The sequence below is a fragment of the Amphiura filiformis genome, chromosome 13, assembly GCF_039555335.1.
Source record: "Amphiura filiformis chromosome 13, Afil_fr2py, whole genome shotgun sequence".
Classification (NCBI taxonomy): Eukaryota; Metazoa; Echinodermata; class Ophiuroidea; order Amphilepidida; family Amphiuridae; genus Amphiura; species Amphiura filiformis.
In genome coordinates, this window is record NC_092640.1 from 3,480,005 (window position 1) to 3,503,482 (window position 23,478).

The 23,478-nt window shown below is 37.1% G+C and overlaps 1 protein-coding gene across 1 annotated transcript in view; it reads left to right on the forward strand.

Moving 5' to 3' along the window:
• LOC140168772 (uncharacterized) overlaps positions 1-17,984 on the forward strand; it is a 41,923-nt gene extending 23,939 nt beyond the window's left edge. Inside the window, exons 3-4 of the mRNA XM_072192182.1 lie at positions 16,302-16,310; positions 17,524-17,984. Coding sequence (XP_072048283.1) covers positions 16,302-16,310; positions 17,524-17,984 — 470 coding nt within the window. The remainder of the gene's footprint in view (positions 1-16,301; positions 16,311-17,523) is intronic.
• The last annotated feature ends 5,494 nt before the right edge of the window (positions 17,985-23,478 follow it).

Below are 23,478 nucleotides of genomic sequence, written 5' to 3' on the forward strand. Positions count from 1 at the left end.
GTGGGAACATATGGGTAAGAAGACCTTTGGCAGAGGATGAGCCTTCGAAAAGGTGTATCAAGAGAGAGGGGCTATTACTGAGATTACGGAGAGTGGTCTAGGGGTGTGGCCTGTTGGTTAAAGTGACATTTTAATGAATGGATGGTGATGCTGCCATATTCCAGGATTGGTTGAACAAGGGCTAAGTAGAGCAAATGCCGGATAGTCGGGGATGCACAATAAAATGCTCTATGGAAATAGCCATTCATAATTTTGTCAAAATTACCTCATTTTATGTCATATTTGCATTTAAGCTTTAAAAATTTTTCCAACGTTTCGCGCGCATATGTACCGAGGGACTAGATTCTCTCTACATGTACTTCAAAATTATCAACAAAAGATATTTCAACAGTATATGGCCTCATTCTTTCTAGAATGTTTTGTACATGTATGTGAAATAGCTTCAACAATGGTTCGCTGCATAATGGTAAAAACAGCCTTGACCTAAAAAAGGGCGAGAGGTACCATATTTACGGATTTGTTTTTTAATCGATTACAAAAATTAAATTTTGTCATATAAAGAAATTGTGTCTGGCGTGAATTACACTACAGTTTTTTATTCTTAGGGCTCTTTGACTTCTTCAAATATTTTTTTAAATGATAGAGTGAATCCCCTGGCCCTCTGTAATTACGCACAAAAGATCGAGTCCCCTTAAGGTCAGGTGAACCCTGACAACAATCACACAAACAACAAGCAATGCCCCGGGGCAATACCTGACTGTCAATCTAATACCTTTTAGAAACAATCTGATTCGATTCATTTATTCGTCGTTTAGACAACTTTGATTTTTGATAAATTATTGTTGGCTTATCTTTTGAAAACAAAAATGCCTTGGAGTAATATCGTTAATCCGCTTATGTATGATATAATCTGTAATAACATACGATAAGAATACTAAGCGGATATATTGTGTTTTTTTATAATCCGATAAGCTGTGCGTATCAATTTTGTCCTTTTTGCAAGAACGTGGAATCAGTTAAGATGTTTTGATATAAAATGCGCCCTTTTATAGTCACAGTGAACTTGAAGCGAAGCCATTTATAGAGCAATAATTTTACTCCCGGTTAATCAACATGCTTAACATGAACCAATGGCAATTTAAAATCGAGTTGTATTAATCAGACATTCATCATATTTTGTAATTGATGTGAAATATCTGTAGTAAACTAAATAGATTTAATTTTTATATATTTTTCAAAAGAAATAAATACATAATATAGCTGGCAAACTGAAAAAAAAGTACAAAACTATGGAAAACACTCAAAACGCAATACCCTAACCTAACGTTAACCTTACGCCAACGTGATCGCCGTGTAATCCATATGGCGTTACATTTCGTCGGCTTCGTTCCATTGTGGCGTATATGTCCGATACGTCACTATGACATGTAGCGAGGTGTACGCCACTATGACATACAATGGTTTTTTTTTCCTTTTCATTTTTGCCGATATTTCTTAATTATGAACTGTGTATAGAAGGTGGCGTATAGTCGATACGCCACTATGGAAATCACAAAATTTCACTTTGTAACTATACGCCACATTTAATTAAGTAATTAATTACTAACTAATTAGCTAATTTTTTACAGATGAGACTTAGAAAAATGAAAGAAAACACCATTAAAAACATATGTGCCAATTAAAAAAAAAAAGACCAAAAATCACTATACGTCACTATGGAATACAGCCGATGACTTAATATAAATAATATTTAAATTTACATATTTAGCTAAAATTCCAGTGAGTGACGCAGGTTAGTACGAATGCTTATTAAATATAAACGATAGCCTTAAATGTCATTGTTTGTGTTAGTAAGATCAGGTTGTGGTCACCGTACATTCTCTAAATTCAGTAAATTTGTATCGTCAACCGTGCAATTGAATAGGATTATTTTGAAATTTTAAAACGGTTGAAATATCACAAACAAATGGGCCTATGTTAATAAATAATATAAATACAAGCTTGAACTTCCGGCTCTATCATGCCACTCGCCGCCTGGGTAACATTTTTTGCGGCGAGGTACACTGACATTATGATGTCATAGTGACGTCATGTGGATAATGTTGGTATTTTGTTATCGAAAAACATAAAAGCTGTCCCTCGAAAATCCCTTATTAAATCATGTAAACCAAAATACCGCAAATGAAAAAAACATAACCTTATTATAATAAATAGAATACTGACTCAGAGAGGCTACCGAGCAATATTTTATAGACAAATATCTGTTATATTGAAAATAAGATAGATATTTAGAGCACTGCGTTAACTTATCTGCTCAGCGTTGAATTGTGTTCGTGAGTTTCGTTGCTTGATTATATAAAATCGTGAATGTTTACACAAAACGCTGATTCTAGCACATTTGGCATGGTTTTTGTAAAAAATTGGTATACTGTCGGATTGCCAAAACAGCAAAAGTAGGTATAGATAAAGTCAGCATCCGAATGTTTGAAGACCCCAAGCGAGGTCATTCATTTGAGTAATTTTTCAAACCCTCATTTCAAATATATAGTTTTGGTTTCTCTATTGTTCAGAAACCCAAAATCAAGGGATTACAATGTGGAGATGAACTGGTATGCAATCATAACACTATTGTGCTGGGAGGACACAAGAGGGTATATATAATCAAAAGTATAATGGCCTATAACCATACGTATATAATAGCCTATTGTGCTAACATTTTCATTATCGATATCTATCAACGCGGGCGACTTTTGATGCTTTCTGCCGTAGGTGGCACACTTCCATGACACCATAAAATTACACCCGAGTTCCGAGATTCGTTTGCATAGACATCGTTGAGACATAAAGGATGGATATATACGAGGCCTAGGCCTACATGTAGAAATCATGTGCATATATTGAGGGGGGGGGGGTGTTTTGTTTATTGGTCTGAAATATAAACGAGGCATGATGATGTAGATGGTTTGATTATGAATTAGATTATTCCCCGGAAAGCACAACCCATTATACCTCTTACCTATGTTCCCTCCGCCACCTATATATAACCTCCTCCCTCCCCCTCCCCACACTCGATATCGACTCTTCCTTATTATTCCACTCCACTCTTGAGCTCCCCCCTCCCCTCCTTCCCTTCCCACTTCCAATGCTCTCTCCCTTCTGTTTCTCTTTCTCTATTACCCCCCCCCCCCCCACACCACACACCCCACACCCTCTTTCCCTGTCGATCTCTTTCTCTCTCTCTCTCTCTCTCTCTCTCTCTCTCTCTCTCTCTCTTCCCAAATAAATAAATTGAATTTTAAACCAGCTTTCTATGATATTGATCTTCCGTCATGCGACATGCACATAAATAGAGTTGTGTATAATAGTGTTTATATCACTGAAGTCATAATCTGTCAAGTGTCCATTGTCTATATATTTTCACTGTGAAATCAGCTTAGGCTATTTCGTAGTCTCAAGTCAATGCTTTCAAACTAAATCAATGCTTAATGTAGACTGCTTTGTTCGACTTCTCTGCTCGTGAATATTGCACTGCGAAATTTAAACATTTCTTTTGTATACTTAGATCAGGTAACTCGAAAATCGTGTAATTTTATTCGTCACACCACTTATACACCAATCCGACTAGGCCATTCCTGCGGTGTCCCCGACGTAAAACTGCGGTGTCCCAAGGTCGGGGGTTCAATCAATTACTTGTTAGTGTGCTATACAGAATTGTACACAACAGTAATTTTCAATACACGACCATGAATTGATTGAACAAATTAAATCTCCCGCACTGGTACAATTGTGGTTCCGTCAATAGAGGGCCAAATACAGTAAACGCTTCTCGGATTGGTGTATAAGAAACTGAAACCAAAACCGAAACTACCTGTCACAAATGTTTAGTTTTAAACAAAAAGGTAGAAACAATGAGTTCGATATCTTGTGATTCAAGTGGTTATGCAGGACAATAGGAAACCACGTGACCAAAACGAAAAAAAACACACCTAAAACTCAATATTTGAAATGAGGCAATGTTTGGTCAAGTTAGTAGTATTAATCAAACATACCCTCCATCCCGGACCGATCCTAACTAGAGCGGTTACCGCACCATAGCTGATGGACAACAACGCGATGGTAAATTTCGTAGTACTGAATCACAATACATTTCATTGGATTGAGCACAATGCACACAAGTACTCGATAAGTCCATTTAATAGTTCTTCCACGTTCATGTGAAAAAAAATTCGAGTCAATCTATTCAAACTGTATGACCCGATAACTGACTGACTGATAGCGCCTTTTAAACTTAACTTGGCTTTTCAAAAAAAGTCAATAAATAAATAAATCCATTGAATCCATACAGCCAGAGGGAATTGTTTTCTAGTTGAGGACTATAATGGCCTTGTGGAGATTCGGTGATCGAGGAAAACTTACTTAAATATTCTCAAGGAGCTCTGATTTAAATCGACGGTCGCAACACATAGTGGAGAACGTGAAGGACAAAATACGTTTTTTGAAGGATATGTTACTGAAAACGGAGTCGATATTCCGGATTGATCCTCCACTGTTATTTCTCAGTGACCCGATTACATTTGAAATTGAATTTTAAGATACAGTCTATCAAACTTAATTTTTAATAGTTAAAAGGAATAGCTATTGTCATGATAATTGGATATAGTTGGCTCTAAACCTTTACGTCACTACGTGAAACGGAAAATTTGGAAAAATTGCTATATGCCACTATGTGTTGCGACCGACGAAATGTTTCGTAGTTGATGAAGATCACTCTATTTAGCAGCATCGTTTCAAACAGATAATTTCACCGGTCGTAACACACAGTGGCATAGAGTTATTTAATAACTGATTTCACGTTCTTGCAAAAAGAAAATATTGATACTGCACATCGGATTATAGAAACTTTATACATCGGCTTTAGTATTCCTATCGGGTGTTATTGCAGATTATATCATACGTAAGCGGATTAACGATATTACTCGAAGGCATTTTTGTTTTCAAAAGATAAACCAACAATATTAAAAAACAAAGTAGTCTAAACGACGTATAAATGAATCGAATCAGATTGTTTCTTAAAGTTAAGCTTGACAGTCAGGTATTGCCCCGGGGCATTGCTTGTTGTTTGTGTGATTGTTGTCAGGGTTCAACTGACCTTAACAATTTTGAAGTAGATAGAATCTAGTCCCTCGGTACAAATGCGCGCGAAACGTTGGACAATTTTGCCATTTTAAAGCTAAAATAGTCCAATATGGCGTAAAATGAGGTAATTATTGTGAAAAAGAAATCCCCAAACCTTTGCCATTGTAAACCTAAAAATGGTCAGATATGCTACCAGTGTGGTCCAAAACACATCCATGCGGTATCAACATGATTGTACGGAGCATTCCCCTTAAGGTTACACAAAGAAACGTATAAAAAACGTATAAAAGACGTATAAAGTTGTTCTCTAAAACCGCGTTTTCTCAGCAATCAAATATCGCAGTGAGTCAAATGTTGGTGCATGGATGTATCTTTACATTATTTTTGTGTGTTTATACAAACTTTTAGAATCTGTTTGAAAATCCTTCGTTTTTTACGCACCATGTTCACAAGATCAAAAACGCGTTCTACAAAACTACAAATCGACCAAAGAAATAATGTTGCCATGGGAAGAACCAATTACAGTACCGATTAAATTTTATTAGCCCGTTTGTGGGAACAATTTTCGAGAATCTTGTACCACAAAACACTGTTATGTAACATTATCGATATCTGGATTGTGGAACGTTAATTTTGATTTCTAACTGCTTACATTAATTCTCAAATGTCTGTCGCTTACTTTACCATTTGAATTTCACTCCAAATTTAAGCTACTTTTGCAAAAAACGAGGTTTTTTTGCCATCGATACCTCCGACATTTACAGCGGTAATGAGCTTGTTTATCATAAGAGCCTGTTATCATGGTTATGCACTATTCCATAATAGTCAGTTTGAGATCAATCAATTTTATATGGCCCTTCAGTGGCTCAATCGGTTAGCGCGCCGGACTCACGTTCGACTATATAATACTATACTTTTGAGCTGGAAAATTTGGTACGTATTCGAGTCCCTACGTGGTCCATTCCGTTTATTTTATTCTATTTTTCTCTCACTTTTTTTCCTTTTTCTTGTTCGTTTCTTTCTTTCTGACTGCAGCGATTGATTGTTTTTGCCCATTTTTTTTCATTATATAATTCAGGAATTTTTAGGCTATACTAGTCTAATAGGCGCGGCCTATGAATATATTTTTACAAATTAGATTAACAAAATATTGGTTGTTGGCTTTGTTATTGTTGTTGTAGTTATTGTTGTAGGCCTATATATTGCATAATCAGGGTATAAATAGGCCTACTAGGTCTATTATAGCATACTAGGAAGCATTGATTTATTTCACGGCAGATATCATCCAGGATAATTTTAAAAATTGAAAATTTATAAAATCCAAAGGAAAATTGCCGAAAACGGCTGCCCACAATCACCCCCCCCATCAGCCCATGGTCCTATCATGGTCGCCCCTTCCTATCCCTGCAACATAATAGGATGATGACTCACGAGCCGCGGTTTGTCCGTGGCCCTAGTTCAGATTGATACACTATTGTACGCGTGAGTTCATTCTTTTCTGCATGGCTGTTTCCATTATTAACTTACGCCCCTCTGGAATCAAGCCTTGAAAATCTGTTGTATTTAACCTTAAGGGAGATGTTATGAGCGAATCGTGGTTTGGATTCCAGAGGGAGGGTGTCTGTAAGAGGCACAGCCGTCAGAAAATGAATAACTGAGATCGCGCGCCAAATAAACTTACTACAGAAATTTTCCAAGTCTTTAAAAAAATAGGCATAGGTGGGAATCGAACCCGGCACCTTCCGGTTCTGAATCAACGGATAGTATCACTAAGCCAACTTTCTATCTGCACTAAAACCCGTGATATTAATTCTTGATAATGCTTAACGGAAAAAATCAATACTAATGTACGATGTCATTCAAAATCAAATAGAAATCCCACAACTAAAGTAGCAATCGATAAATCTGCTCACTCAATCATCAAATAATCAATCGAAAATAAATAAATAAATAAATAAATAAATAAATAAATAAATAAATAAATAAATAAATAAATAAATAAATAAATAAATAAATAAATAAATAAATAAATAAATAAATAAATATATGTGTCCGTTCTCTCGAGCCCCAAAACGTCATTAGATAATTAAATAAAATAACTAACTAACTAACTAACTAACTAACTAACTAACTAACTAAATAAATAAATAAATAAATGTGTCCGTTCTCTCGAGCCCCAAAACGTCATTAAATAAATAAATAAAATAAATAAATAAATAAATAAATAAATATTACAAAAAGAAATTATAAATTAGTTTTTCTAGGCCCTAACGGTGGAAAAATAAAGCAGCATAAGAAAAGTGACGCGACGCCCAGAACAGCAACTTCGAAACCACAACGCCTTAGACCGCTAGGCCATAGAATCACACAGTTTCTTCGAAGTCAAAGAAATGTATTAACCTTTAACATTACGCAATATTGGCACATGACACGGGCACATGTCTGCGGGTAAAGATACTGCATGATAGAAAGGCGCATAAATAATCGAAGGGTCTATCCCTGAAGTTAATGGTCATTGACATGTAACCAATTCTTTGTATACCAGTGTATATACCAGCTACAGTCAACATATAAAAAAGAAGTATATTGTTAGGCGTAGACGCAATCATCAATGCGGGAAGTATAAATCCATAGTCGCCACTCGTGCACTTGTTTGAGTCCACGGGTATTCCGAAAACAGTCTTCAACCCTGAAATCAGAGGTCGGTTTTGGGTTGTTACATGCAAATATAAACTAAATATATCATGAAATATTTATTTACAAAAGCCGACGATCAAAGTGAAATTATAAAAGGAGCAAGACCAGATATCAACGTTAAATCACGGTAAGCCTAAAATCGCATCGAAAACGCCAAAATGCAATCACAAAATTTATAAAATTACTAAATCACCAAAACGAATTGTAACGTAGGTACATGTTTGCAGAAAAGAGTTGTATTAGCAATAACAAAGTATGTGCAAAAAGATTTGTCTTTGCATGTCGCTTTTTTTGAAATATCACCAAAAATATCAAATTTTGGAAACAAACACGAACCTTCCAAAATAAATATATATTAACACTCGGCGGCCAAGTCACTACCTGTCGCTGTGATTTGGGGTAACTCGTTGCTTCTCTTCTCCAGATACCTGTACTTCAAGGTCGCTCATACCCCACGCCTTAAGATGTTTTGATATAGTATTAAAATACGCCCATTAATAGTCACTGTGAACTTAAAGGAAAGCCATTAGAGCAATAATGTTACTCCTGGTTAATCAACATGCTTAACATGAACCACGTAACATCCGCTAATTCCTGGGCCATCCTTTGAGTATTAAGATAATGTAATTATATGATAAATTTGTATATGTATCTATTTTTTCGGCGAGGTACACTTGCACTATGATGTCATAGTGACGTCATGTGGATAATGTTGGTACTTAATATAGAAAAACATAAATGCTGTCCCTCGAAAACCCCTTACTAAATCATGTAACCAAAATACCTCAATAAGAATCCGCAAAATCAAATGAAAAAAAAACATTGCCTTATTTTAATAAATAGAATATTGACTCAGAGAGGCTACTATACCGAGCAATAATTTATAGACAAAGATCTGTTATATTGAAAATAAGATACATATTTTAAGCGGGGTCTAATTATGAGGAGTGTCACCCCGATAAGGAATGTTTACACAAAACGCTGATTCTAGCACATATGGCATGTTTGGGTGCTATTTGGGTGCTTTTTGTGAAAAAAATAGGTATACTGACGGATTGCCAAAACAGGAAAAGTGTTCGAGCATAAGTCCATCTAAGTCCATAAGTCCATAGTTCGTCTCAAAGACTCCGCGCGCATTAGTAAAGTGAAGTTTTCTTCAGCTCTTTTTTTTCTTCAAATACACCACACAAAAATATCACGTCTTACATCTCCAAATGTCAAAATGTGACCCGGCAGCACAAACGAGCCGTAAATTCCCTAAATTGTATTCTGTGTTACGGTGTAAAATGGGTACGAAGGTCGTATTCATCGATAACTTGTTGGCCCGACATCCGTCTTATTTTGATAGTCAAAACTAATCAATAATCCTATTGTTGAAGTGGATAATAAGCTTCTACCTTAGATGGCCGGCTATAGAACTTTTAATAGCTCTGGTCTTTGTTTGCTTTTGCTAAATCCTGTTCAAGTGGTGGGTTACCAGGCATTGTATTTTGTACAGGTATGCATAACCAACAATTAACAATGACAGAACTTTCTTAAACCTCGTTGACTTGGGGATGATTTGAAATGACCGCCAATTATGACTGTTTGATTATATTCCCAGCAATGTAGAAAAAGAGACACATGTAAAAACGTAAAAAGCTATAATTTTGTTGAAGGAGCAAAGTTTAACAAACCATAACCCCGCTTCTGGATATCGTTTGAAGTCAAATGATATACCATTTTTAAGTTTATGATGTTTATTTTTAAACACGAAATAAAACAAAATTGACCGGGGAGGAATTTACGGCTCATTCGCCGTGGACGGTCACTAAATAGCCCAAACGGTAAATCTCAATTAACTTCTTTAACTTTACCACAATGAAACCTTCTTGAGAGATGAAAAGGTGGTCATTCTTGTCAAATAGATTTAAAAAAAGAAACTATTGAAATTCATTGAAAGTCTACTTTTTAAACTCGTTGAAGCTATGCCGATTTTATATGGTGGGTAAACTTTAATGTGACGTCGGTAAAATGTTATGGTGACCATAATCGTTTAAAATAACAACCGGATTGATAACGAATAGAAATCAAAGCCTTCAGTAATTGTGATGGTTTAGTTTGGATTTAGCTTGACATACACATGTTCCAACTTAATATTTATTTCCAATTTGTTTTTGAATTATTTTTTTTAAAGTAACCTTCAGAAAAATCGTGCTACCTGAGAGATTTATTTGAACGTCGTGGTAAGTTTAAATTAGCTATGGTTATCATTTAATGTGGTACTACACCCCTTGATAAATTTGTGATTATTGTTGGATTTTTCTCAAAAAATGATAACACACTGGAAACAAAGGTTATGTAATATTATAGGGGCAAGGAATCCAGTTACTACACTGGAATTTCATTGACTCGAGACAAGCGGTACGTTATTTATGATCAGAAAAGAGGTACCGCTAGAATGTACTTCATTTCTTAACATAATACAATGAATCATTTGTCTTGAATCACTGACATTTCAGTGAAGTAAGCGACGGGGAGATTCTTAGCTGGGGGTATTGCTTGGATCATAGTAGGATCCAGATGTGAAGCTCCAGAAGCTCCAGGGTTTTATGCACTCCATACTCTTTCCATTTCGGACAGAAATGTGAAGCTTCTCAATTATTATTTGCCCAAAAGCGAGACACGTCATTGAAAATACACATAGAATGTTGCGCCAAGTTTGTTTCCTGTCAGTACATTGGTGTGTAGCCATCTATCTAAATAACAATGGGGCCTTTGTAGTACACAAGTACAGGGTGATGTATGTATTTTGCTGACAGGAAACCAGTCAAGACTACTGTTGTTTTCAATATGACGACCCGATGCACAGTGTCATCGCCCCGATATCTTCATGGCAGAAATCGCCATGGTAGGTTGAATCCACAGCCACGCATGGCCATTTTGTTCTGACCTGTTAAGACGCATAATGAGCCGAGGGACAACCGACTAAGGCTAGTGACAATAGCCTGGTAATTGACCTCTAAGTGTGTGAGTGAGCATGTATACGCCATGAGGTCAAACAGGTCATCTGTTTTTAGACTGCCTCCACGAGTGAGTGCAGCTAGCCTACGCTGCGCTAAAGTTCGGCACATACAAAGTCAGAAATTTTTGTCAGTTTTTGAGTTCAAGACGCACGGTTCTTTCTCAAGACGCAAGCTAACGACTATCATATCCGTTCAACACATATATTCAAGTGCAAGGAACTAAATATGGCTTCTTCCATTGTGGTCTCAGGTGTTGACCAATTCCTCAGAAGTTTTTAAAATCATTAGGTCGTTGAAGAATGGTAAAGCCTCTGGGCCTGATGGCATCACATCAACCATGCTCAAGCTTACTGCTGCTCAAGTTTCTTTTCCAATTGCAATTATTTTTAATATTTCTCTTACAAAAGGTACAATCCCAGATGATTGGAAAAGAGCTACGGTTGTACCTATTCATAAATCTGGGGATATCACTAATTTGAAAAATTACAGATCCATTTCCTTGTGTTCAGTGGTAGGCAAAATGTTAGAGAGAGTGGTTACACGTAATGTTGTCAATTATATGAGAACGAATGGTCTTGTTTCACCTCAGCAACATGGTTTAATAGCTGGTCGTTCCTGTACCATTCTCCTCAGTAAAGTTTGCCACCACTGGCTACAAATTCTCGATCAAAGATCTCCACCAGATGTTGATGTCATCTTCCTGGACTGGAGCAAGGCTTTCGATAAAGTCAGCCACTCTTTGCTCAAGTTTCATCGTTATGGTATTTGTGGTCCTCTCTGGCACTGGATTTTCTCATTTCTTTTAGGTCGCTCGCAGTGTGTTAAATTTCGAGGGGCATCTTCAAATTGGGTTTCTGTTGGGTCCGGGGTCCCGCAGGGTTCAGTCCTGGGGCCTCTGTTGTTTAACCTCTTTGTTTTGGACTTGTAAATGATAAATTTTGATATTTATCTATTTTTTCGGCGAGGTACACTTGCACTATGATGTCATAGTGACGTCATGTGCATAATGTTGGTACTTTATGTAAAAATAAAAGCTGTCCTCGAAAACCCCTTACTTAATCATGTAACCAACATACCTCAATAAGAATCCGCAAAATGAAATATAAGGAGTGTCACTCCCGATGAGTTACATTATTTATTATTTTCTCTTTCATTTGACACTACTCGGATGTTCAAACTACTTCTGGGCATTTCGAGATATGAAAAGGACCCAATATAATATTGACCCGGGTATATGAGGAATGTGTCACCCCGGTAAGAAAATTATTTTTATTATATTCTTTGCTCTGTCATACCACTCCGGGGGTCATACCTTCTGGACATTTTGAGATATGAATATTGACCAGGGTCTTTTGATGAGTATCACCCTCGTTTAGGAAATTAATTTTATTGTATTCTTGACTGCTTAGTCTGAAAATGCGCCCTAGCCATTTATAGCTGACGCAGTGACGAGCAGAATCGTTGAATTCAGCTAGGTCCTCATGTGTGCAGTATTGCCCCATCTGTGGACAGACCAGCAGGTGATCCATAGTCTGTGGAACAGTTCCCCGCTCACAGGTAGTGTTTTGTTGTCCTTAGTAAGTAAGTTAGACTAATGTAGGCTGATACCATTCCATGGTTCGGCAAAACAACTAAAGAAGATTGCTTCATGCATTTATCATATATCCCGGATAATACCGGGATTGGACTTTGTTTTAATACACACTGTGCAAATGTTACCCTGAGACGACAACAACAACGGATTAAGGACTTATAGTATTTACGAGTATAGTATTTACCTCAGTAAATAGATTCAACGGTTTTTAAGTATTTACCTGTCCCAGGTACCCGTGAGATATGGGATTTCCCTAGACAATATACAGATCGCATCACTTTTAAAAGAATACTCATTTTAAATTTCCACTAGTGTTTGTTTTCTACAACAACGCGATGATAAATGCCGCAGTACTGAATAATATATGACATTAGAGGGATTGAGCATAATGCACACAAGTGCTCGAGCATAAGTCCATCTAATACTCGTCCCAAAGACCCCGCGCGCATTAGTAAAATTAAGTTTCTTCAGCTGCGTTTTTTAATACACCACACAAAAATATCACGTCTGTCATCGCCAAATGTAAAAATAGCCTAAATCGTAAATCTCAATAATCTTCACCACAGCTTCTTGAGAGATGAAAAGGTGGCCATTCTTGTCAAAAAGCTCGTTCCATAGATTATTTTTAAAAACTCCGAAAATTTCCGAACTATTGAAATTCATTGCAAGTTAACGTTTTAAACTCATTAAAGCTATGCCGATTTATATGGTGCGCAATCCTGTTGGGTACTTAAAAAGATTCGGGAGAAACTGTCAGTAACCAAGGAAACGATGTATATTTGTTGTAAACTTTAATGTGACGTCGGTAACATGTTTGTGTGGTCTGCATAATCGTTCAAAATAACAACCGGATTGATAACGAATAGAAATCAAAGCCTTCAGTAATTGTGATGGTTTAGTGTGGATTTAGCTTGACATACACATGTTCCAACTTAATATTTATGTCCAATTTGTTTTTGAATTACCTTTTTTGGGCATTTAAAAGTTGTCCTGTTTTTATGATTTATATATGTTTAACTGGGTATTTGTTTATTTATTTATTTATTTATTTATTTATTTATTTATTTATTTATTTATTTATTTATTTACTCATTCGTTTATTTATTTATATAAAAGTGACAACATGTGTCAAATTTGAACCCGGAAGTAACCCGGAAGTAAGCTTTTGGGCCGTTGTTGGAACAATTCAAAAATCCTTGGCAAGGACTGTAACGCAAATATAAGATGCATCAAGTCCTTTTGGGAAGAGGCCCCAATGTCATGAACAGGGACGACGAGGCAAAAACATCTAAGTCACGTATATGATCCTCTACTGAGTGAAAATTCTACACCCTCTGTGGTCGTAATTTGTCCAACCGGAAGAAGTGATCATCAATCTATATTCTGATGATGCATGATGCTTTTCGTCCACGATAAGCGTAACGTCAAACTAGTTAGTATATAAAATCTTGTTATGTTTATATGATAACCGATAGTACCCGTGTAGTTAACTATGGGTCTGGCTTTATTACCAGGCTTATGGATCTTAGGCGTACTATAAATCCTAGGGATGTTTTCCGCCATGGGAAAAGTGAGGTCATATTGAGAATTGCCGATCTGCTCTTCTTTAGGCTACTAAATATAGCCATTATATATTCTTTTAAAGCGCTGTGTAGGATCAAAAGCGAGGGTTTCATACGTTCTTTTATCATTGAGCATCTAAAATAATTTCTCTTCATATTCTTGCACATCCATAATGACACTAGTTTTACCTTTGTCCGCTGAAAGAACAAGCACAGACTTTTCATTCTTGAGCTCGTCAATTGGCTGCCTTTCTTTCCTCGTGATGTTAGATTTGGGGGCCAATGAACTACGTAACACGTCGGCCATATTCTAATTTGAACTAGTTGTTGTTTCACTTTTTCCACAATATTCCTGGCTTTCATTGTATTGATTCAGGTGTGATATGCAAATCCTTGCAACGCAGTGTAAACACAAGGTGATTCCTGTGACGGGCGATCTTCAGGTTTGAAGATAAATATATACAATCATCAATCTATATTCTGATGATGCTTTTCGTCCATGCGAAACCGTCAAACTAGTGAGTAAAATTTGGTTTTGTTTATATGAAATTGTATATCCATTATACAACGTTCCGGCGTTGTTTTGACGTCATTTTGCTGACGTGCCCACTGGGTAAGGATTATGAATAAATGCAATTACCGAGATACTATGCAGCATTTGCTGAAATACCATGAATTAGGTTTTATACTACTATAAATCCAATCCCTTTACAGCCTTTATCCATATATTTCCCTGTATTCCTTTTCTTCTGTCGCATCATGAAGCACCCTGTTCCAGAAAATGCCAATGTTTGAAAATTTAAGGTGAACAATGTATTAACAAAATGCCTGATCAGGAGACAATAGGAATGGAAAACATGACCAAAATAGGTTCTTACCAGGGTTGTGTGCTGTGTAAGCTGGTCCCACAGCGGATGATTCAATAAGGTAATAAAAGGTTATCGGTGGTCTTACCAACAATCACAGGAACACCCACTCCCCCCCCCACCCCCTCCACCCCCCACACACACACCTAGTTACACCAGGATTCATGTGGGGTCCAGAATTACGTGTGTATGAAATAGGCCAGTGGTTCTTTATAGGGTATATTTCTTATCACACCATTCTTGTGAGGTACCAAGAAAGTACCACCAATATACAGGGGAAATAAGAATTACGCATCGCACACTAGCACAATTAAACGTGAAATTACAAATTGAAACATTTATAACATGACGAATCCAAATACACGCATTCCTACACCTGACTAGCAGCCTTTAGTCGGGTAGCCGTCGGCTACAATGCACTCAAAATGTGAAATGATTCGGCCTTGGCGGAAATTTTAAACTGCATTCCATCACCCGTTTTACACCTTCCGCGAAAACACAGGTAGACAAAAGAATAACACAATACAGTTCCCTTCGACAAAACACACAGCATGTTCTATTCGTTGTTGAAGTGACATAATAATCGGATTAACTATACGCGGTATCTATGCATTGATGTACTTGCGAACAAAAGGACTATGTATATGAATAGATGCGACGGGATTACCTGCGGAATTATCTCCATTATATATATTATTAGCTATTATTCTATTAACCCTCCTCGTCCTTGCATCTTCTCTAGGTGTTAGGCGGCTTTTATTTGCACAATCGGACGCTCAAAACACCAGGTTGGTGCTAGCGGCTACCCAAAGATGTCCGACCAAATCCTGACCATGACTTGGCTACTTGGATTCGTCTATACCAGAGAAAAAACTCTGGACATACCTGCCTAGTGTGCGATGCGTGATTCTTCTTTCCCTGTATATTGATATATTATGAATAACGATTAAGCATCATTAATTTGATCTCGTGCACTAGTTTGTAACGTTTAAATGTTTCTATGTTCCAGTGTATGATGCGTAAGCCTCTTCCCTTGTTTGTACCACCAATATTTTGTGGGGAACGTTTTTCACACAGACCCACCTTACCACCCCCCCCCCCTTATGGGTCCTATAAACTATTTTTTCTTTATGGGATCCATGATTTATACCCCACAAATAAGTTGTACCCCATAAGATATTGCTGCAACTTACACAGTACCCTATTAGAATGCTGGCACAAGTGCACCCCGACACAGACCTTTACTTTCTACATGCGATGGTCAAAATTTGAGAGTAGTCCAAGTTTGTTTTTATCCGTCCGTTATGGGAACAAGAATTAATTGGATAAGTGAACAAGCCAGATTGTAAGTGAATAATGTGTAATTCTGCATTGAATGCACCAAATTTAGAATGGGAAACAAAAGATTACTGATTACTTAATTCTTATTCTTTCGCTTCAGGGTATGAAAGTAAGGGTTTCTCCATATTGCTTTGCAATGGTTTCAAAGCTTTCAAAACGTATTTTCCTTTACAATAAATCAACGGATGAATCTCCTTGATTTCGCAACATTATTGTACTAATATTTGCCATTACCTTATGCAAAAGTTATGTTTGGTTAAAGGTATTACTCGGTATTTTCGGATTCCTTTTTGCTGTTTTTTACAACAAATCAGCATACTAATGTTTCACAAAAAAAAAACCAGCACCCGAATTTGCCCAAATTGAATACCTTTACTGGAACTTTTGCCCCAATGCGACTAATTTGGAGCATTTTTTTTCACTGAAAACCCAACATCGATACCAAAATGACTGAAAAGGTACCCGAAACTCCGGGCCAAAACTGTGGCACATACCCGTACTTCTTTAACAAGGGAGAACCCCCCCCGTACCTATTATCTGAGGAGGTAGATAAACTGAAACATCTATTATCTAAGTAAAGTCAAACCAAACCGTGAAAGGTCATAATATAATGGCAAGCGCCATCGTGATGCGATGACTCCGCCTTTTATTTGTTGCTCCGTTCACCTTGTAGCGATTACCGTCTTGTCATTTTATGCTGCAATTTTCAAGAGATAGCACTATAACAGTGCTTGAGTCGTCAAGCATGGCAACTGGCATATTATTTTATCATGGTGTTTGCGCTTTAGTTATAGCAATCCTTAACATTTTTCTGAATCTATTAACAATCATCGCCTTCTTTAAAATCAAAATACTGAGTTTGAATCCTAGTAATCTCCTCATTCTTGCTCTGTCGTTCGCCGATTTGCTCTACGGTACCGCGGTCTTAATTTTCAGCGCTTTTCCATACACGTTTTTCCCGACATATTTCTATGGTGAAATTGGTTGCATGCTGCTGGTCGCCTGCAGTAACTTTTATGTCGTCGGAAATCTGATTTTAGTCGCCATCAGCTTAGATCGCGTTTTACTGGTGTCATTAAATTATTCTACATACATCAAGATACAAACCAAGTTGAGAATGAAGATTGCTATTGGCATTTGCTTCACGACTGGATTGATATCTGCTCTATTTGAAATGAGCCTCTGGGTATATGCCAGGAAAACAAACCCAGTGGCCGCCAAGTTTGATTTTCGCAAGTTTTGTTTTTCTCCGGCTCGTTTTACTCGCTGGTTCGGTTTATTTTATTCAATTGGTCTGTTTTGCTTCCCCGTTTTACTTATAGCTATTCTCAGCGCCGTCTTTTTCTGCTTGCTCCGAGGACGGATCAGGAAAGTCAGTAAAATCGGAAGTTCCTCTGCTTCAAATAGTCATAATGTCCAACCGAGTGAAGGAGGGCAGATTTCAACCGTGTCAACAAACCAGGTGGACCCGAACAGAGATCCACAGAACCGGGATTCGAACCAAGAAGGAGTTGAACCAAGAAGCCGTTACATCAAAGCAGCAGTAACACTTGCAGCTCTTGTGTCAGCTATGGGGATTTGCATCCTGCCTTATTGTTTCTACATCATAGTGGGAATATTTTGCCCAGAATACACCAGTACTAAAAGGCTGTACATTGTACTGACAGTCGTTCAGATGAACCCACTACTTGACCCGATATTCTATTCAGCGACACAGAGAAATATCCGTGATTATTATAGAAATAAGTTCAACAAATTATTGCGATGGTGTAGAGGACGTTAGAGATCCACATCCGAAAACTGATCGTTTTCGATTCACCACTATCATGGAATTAGTATGGACCACACCCGAACACTGATCGTTTCGATACATCACCCTTAGTATGTGCCACACGCGAACACTGATCGTTTTCGATTCACCAATATCATGGAATTATTATGTGCCACACACGAACACTGATTGTTTCGATTCACCACTTTTAGTATGTACCACACGCGAACACTGATCGTTTTGATTCACTACCCTAATGGAGTTAGTATGTACCACATCCGAACACTAATCGTTTTCGATTCAACACTATCATGGAATTATTATGTGCCACACACGAACACTGATTGTTTCGATTCACCACTTTTATTATGTACCACACCCGAACACTGATCGTTTACGATTCACCAGTATCATGGAATTATTATGTGCCACACCCGAACACTAAGCGTTTCGATTGACCACCCTCATTGAATTAGATGTACCACACTCGAACACTGATCGTTTTCGATACACCAGTATCATGGAATTGTTATGTGCCACGCCACACCCGAACACTGATCGGGTGCGATTTACCACTATCATAGATTTAGTATGTACCACATCCGAACACTGATCGTTTTCGATTCACCACTATCATGGAATTAGTATATGCCACACCTGAACACTGATCTTTTCGGTCCAAGACTCTTATGGAATTAATATGCACCACACCCGAACACTGATCGTTTCGATTCAACACTATCATGGAATTATTATGTGCCACACACGAACACTGACTGTTTCGATTCACCACTTTTAGTATGTGCCACACGCGAACACTGATCGTTTTCGATTCACCACTATCATGGAATTAGTACGTACCACACCCGAACACTGAGCGTTTTGATTCACCAGTATCATGGGATTAGTATGTGTCACACCCGAACACTGAATATATACCACACCGAATACTGTTCGTTTCGATTCACTACTATCATGGAATTGTTATGTGCCACACCCGAAGGCTGGTCGTTTCGGTTCAAGACTCTTATGGAATTAGTATGTGCCACACCCGGTCCATTTACTTCTGAGATATCATCAAATGTTTGACTGTCCAACACGAAAATTATAACAGGGCATACATTCTAAGATAATTTCATAAGATACTAACAAATTTGCAAATAGATTCATTAGGATTGTCCGTTTAGAACCTTGTAAATAATATACTGATAAATTGTTCATCTTTGAAGAAATTGACTGTATCAGCGTCTGAATAATTGCAAAACTTATGGCTGCGTATGTATTTAACGTATGTACGCTTGTAATTAATGCGAACTCACATAATTATAATGTATTGTTCATTGAACTGATCACTTGTCGACATATGTATTTATTTTATTCAAAGTGCTTTACATTGATTCCGTTGCCACTAGGATATTTCACGCCATATGGCGCTGGTATGATTGACTATCCCTAACAGCTCCTAATTATACAACTGGGCAGAGTGGAACAAGTGAGATCAAGTGTCTTGTCCAGGGATAAAATACGTTGGTGCTGACGTTGGCCTTGGCGAAGTTCGAAAACGCAACCTTGCGAACGCCCTTAGCATTAGGCTGCGGTACTACTTTATCTCTCAGGAACGCCGAACTTAGAACCTATTTCTAATTTTCCAACTTTTCCAATTGACATCCACACGGCCCCTGCCATAAGGAGGACATGACCTTAATTTCCCACCCAGGGGTGTAGATTCAGGTAACCCTATTTAAAATAAACACTCCCTGTGTTGGCGATTAAGGTCGTGTCTTCTATAGGGGTGTATGGATTTCATGGGGGAATGACAGTTTTGAGGGGGGTCGGGTCTTTGAACCATGAGGAATGGTGAAAATTTTAAAATTTTAAAAGGGGAAAATTGCGATAACGAGGGGGGGGGGCATTTTTAGCGGACGTGAGGGGCAAACGTAAAATCTGATGTTGATTTTTTCCAAGACTCCCATTGCCCTATGGCGTAAATACTGAACGGTCCTTAAATTATTCTTGCACCCGAAAAAATAATTTCACATTATATGAGCCTGTATGGCTTTATATTGGTCATGATTAAGCACTTGTCAAAGTCAAACTTGGAATAATGGTGACCGTACTTTCCAAATGAGAGCGGCTAAACTCTGGAATAATCTTCTCGCACGCATTATTTTGTAATACTTATGATCACATGAGTATATTACAACTAAAGAATGAAACTTTTGTTTGATAATTCTTTGTATCTTATTGTAAAATGATATTATTGTACATGAAAATATCAGGAAATAATTTCAATGGATATTTATTATTCTTGTATATGTACTTTATATTTTGCTATACCGTAAACGTTCGCCTAATGGCGCACTTGGGCTTCTTTGCCTGGAGGTAAATTTTATGTATAAATAGAGATCTCCCTTCTCTAAAAATCCTAACAAGAATTAAGAGTATGTGCCCTTATTTTCTGGTGGAATTTTTATGTAAGGGCACTTTTAGTTTGTGTCTAAAATTCCAGTGTTGTCAAGGAAGCCCATAGCGCCATTAGGCGAACGTTTACGGTATTATTTTATTAAAATGGTGCTTTTTCGACGGGAATAATAAAATGAAAATAAAACTAAGATAACATTTTATCATAATTCGCCTATTCCTGTCGAAAAAGGTCACCGTTTTTCATGTTTTGTTTCTCTACAGTTATGACTCTAGTCTATGTATACCTGTTCAAGCCCTAGATACTATGAGATGACTTGCATGAAGGAGGTAGAGTTGAGTGACTGCTTATAGGTTGAATTCCCAGTCTGCCTAAACATGAAGCTCTCTTGGCGAAATGGTTACGGCGCTGATCTCGCAAACCAGAGGACCTGGGTTCGATTCCCGGGTGGATCACTTTTCCTATTCCTCCTTTAATAATGGCTCGACGGCGAAACTGATAACATTTCATCATAGTTTTTTTTTGTAATGTACTCTTAGTATGCACCACACCCGAACACTCAAGGCCTCTTTGAAAATCAGTGCTTTGTCATCGAAAGGGCTTCCCTGCCTAAAGAAATCGATAAAGATAAAGATAAAAAGATAAATCGTCGGTCGTATTACATACTGACGTATTCGACATTTTTAATATTTTTGAGAAAATTGGTATATTAGTTTTTTATGTTCTACTCTATATATTCACCAAAAACCAGGCCTCACAGTTGCTTAATTAGTAAAATATTAATTAATTTAATTATGTCATATTTACAAAACCTTGAAATGTCTGCATCACATAACGACGTATTTGCCGATCACTTATACTGACCAAGCCCAGTATATCGTATCTGCAATTTGAAGAATTTGCCGTTTCACATACTGGCGTATTTGCGCTACGTATTTGCGCGACTCTGTCATTGCACGGGAAAATTGCTGTTTTGTACTTTTCACAAACTGACGTATTTGCGCAACTGTTTCACATATTTACGTATTTGCACGACGTATTTGTCATTTGAACGGCGAAATTGACATTAGTCCTTTTCACATAGTGACGTATTTTATCTAATATTTATTTTTTGCAGAAAAAGTTACGCTCTGATAGTGATAAGTGAATTATATCGAAAATATGGTATATTTGCATTACTGTTAACCTGGTTTTAATCGACACTAATATTGTAATCAAGTCTATGCAGTAAATGAAAATCGCTAGTTCGATTTTCTCGAAATGCGTATTTTGCAAATACGTCAAAATGTGATACGACCGACGAAATAAATAAATATACTACTCAGCACAATGTTATGATGAACATTTATCACTCATGTCACTAGGATCCACAACATGCTTATCTATCAGGGGCACAGTCCTTTAACCCAAATACGTGTATACATTCATTGAGTGGCCTCTGAAAATGTGGGTACCAAAGACTCATACTTTACAGGTTGAGGTCAAATTTTGCACTATGATTGTTGAAGTTTTATGGACTATGTAATTGGGGTGAGGCCATTGTGGTCCACAGTGCATGTAGCAAAAATGCGTACATTGACATTCAACAATTAAATATCTTATTGCAATTAACATTACTACTTCTAGGTAGTAACAAGTTCAAATTAATTGTTCTGTTCTAATTTTGGGGAATTGAGGAAGACATAATTATAATACTATTGTGTCAATATTGGACGGCAAATACCGGAAAATACTGGGAATATCATTGCAAGTGCATTTTATAACATGCATACATGAAAATATATGACATGACATAGTAAAACACAATTAAGTAGACGGCAAGGGTGCCGGGTGGGTACCCTGATTGACAGCCTCATCCCCCATTTTACCCCCATTAAAACACAGACCTTGGTGTCAGGTGAAATAATTATTGTTCTCATTAACATACCGAAATAAGACGTAAATTTCTAAAAAAATCAGAAGGATATTCCTCGTATTCAGAATGCAATTCGATATGTCTGATGTGCTCACATGTCCCACAAGAAACAATGTCCAAAAGCTTATACCCTATCTCTTAACACAATTTATAGGTATACAATATATACTCTGATCAGCTCTTAATAGGCGGGAACTCATAACATCGTGGATTGATATATAGAACGACATACACACAGCTGGGCGCAGCAGTTACGCGAACTGCGCTTTGCGTTTTGCGTAAAGACGCGTGTTTTTGTGAATTTACGCGTGCGTAAGTTGGAACTTTATTGACTCGCGCAGTAACAAAAACCGAATAATTCCCGCCTATTAAGAGCTGATCAAAGTATAGTGAAAACTTGTCTTGTCCAGAAAAACATATGAGAAGGTCTGACTACAAAAAAACGATTCTCTTATAAATGCATCTACGCACAGTTTGCACCTCGATACACCCGAGTACACAAACATTTCCAGCACATCGAAAATTAGCGAGTCTAGTCTCAACGCAGTCTGTGTTATACTACACGGTTGAGTGCATAGCATTTTAAGAGCTGTGTGAGATCTAGTGAAAAATAGACATCTGTGATTTGTTTTTGCCCAAACCTCTAAGTGTTCCCTTTATCCAATCAGAATTGTTTTATATCGAACGAAAGCTAACACTTCACCTAAAAACACTTTTTGTCATTAGTCAACAGGATGACGCAATACAATTTTTATATAAACGCGAATGTAAAAACTCTGTTGAAAACGACCTTTTTGACCAAATGTAGATTTTAAAAGTCAAAACCTCAAGTGTTCCTTACAATATTTTTCAAATTTTATGTCATTGATTGAAAGTGAATCGTAATCATTTATTTAGTAATAATTTGAAGATAAAAGAAAAAGTTCACTATTTTACTATTTTCTTGAAAGTGAAAGAAGAGTCAAAAGCATGCACCGGCATGTTTACTGACAATCGAGCCACAAAAGTCAAAGACTTGGAACAAGTCTAAGCATTCAAAATCATGATTTTATGTCACGATTTTGCTCAAATTTTCACTTTTTTGTGTTACTTTAATTAAATAATTGGTTATAATAATGCAGCATGTCTTTTCAAAAAATTAGAATGCATATTATTGCATAAATTGAAAT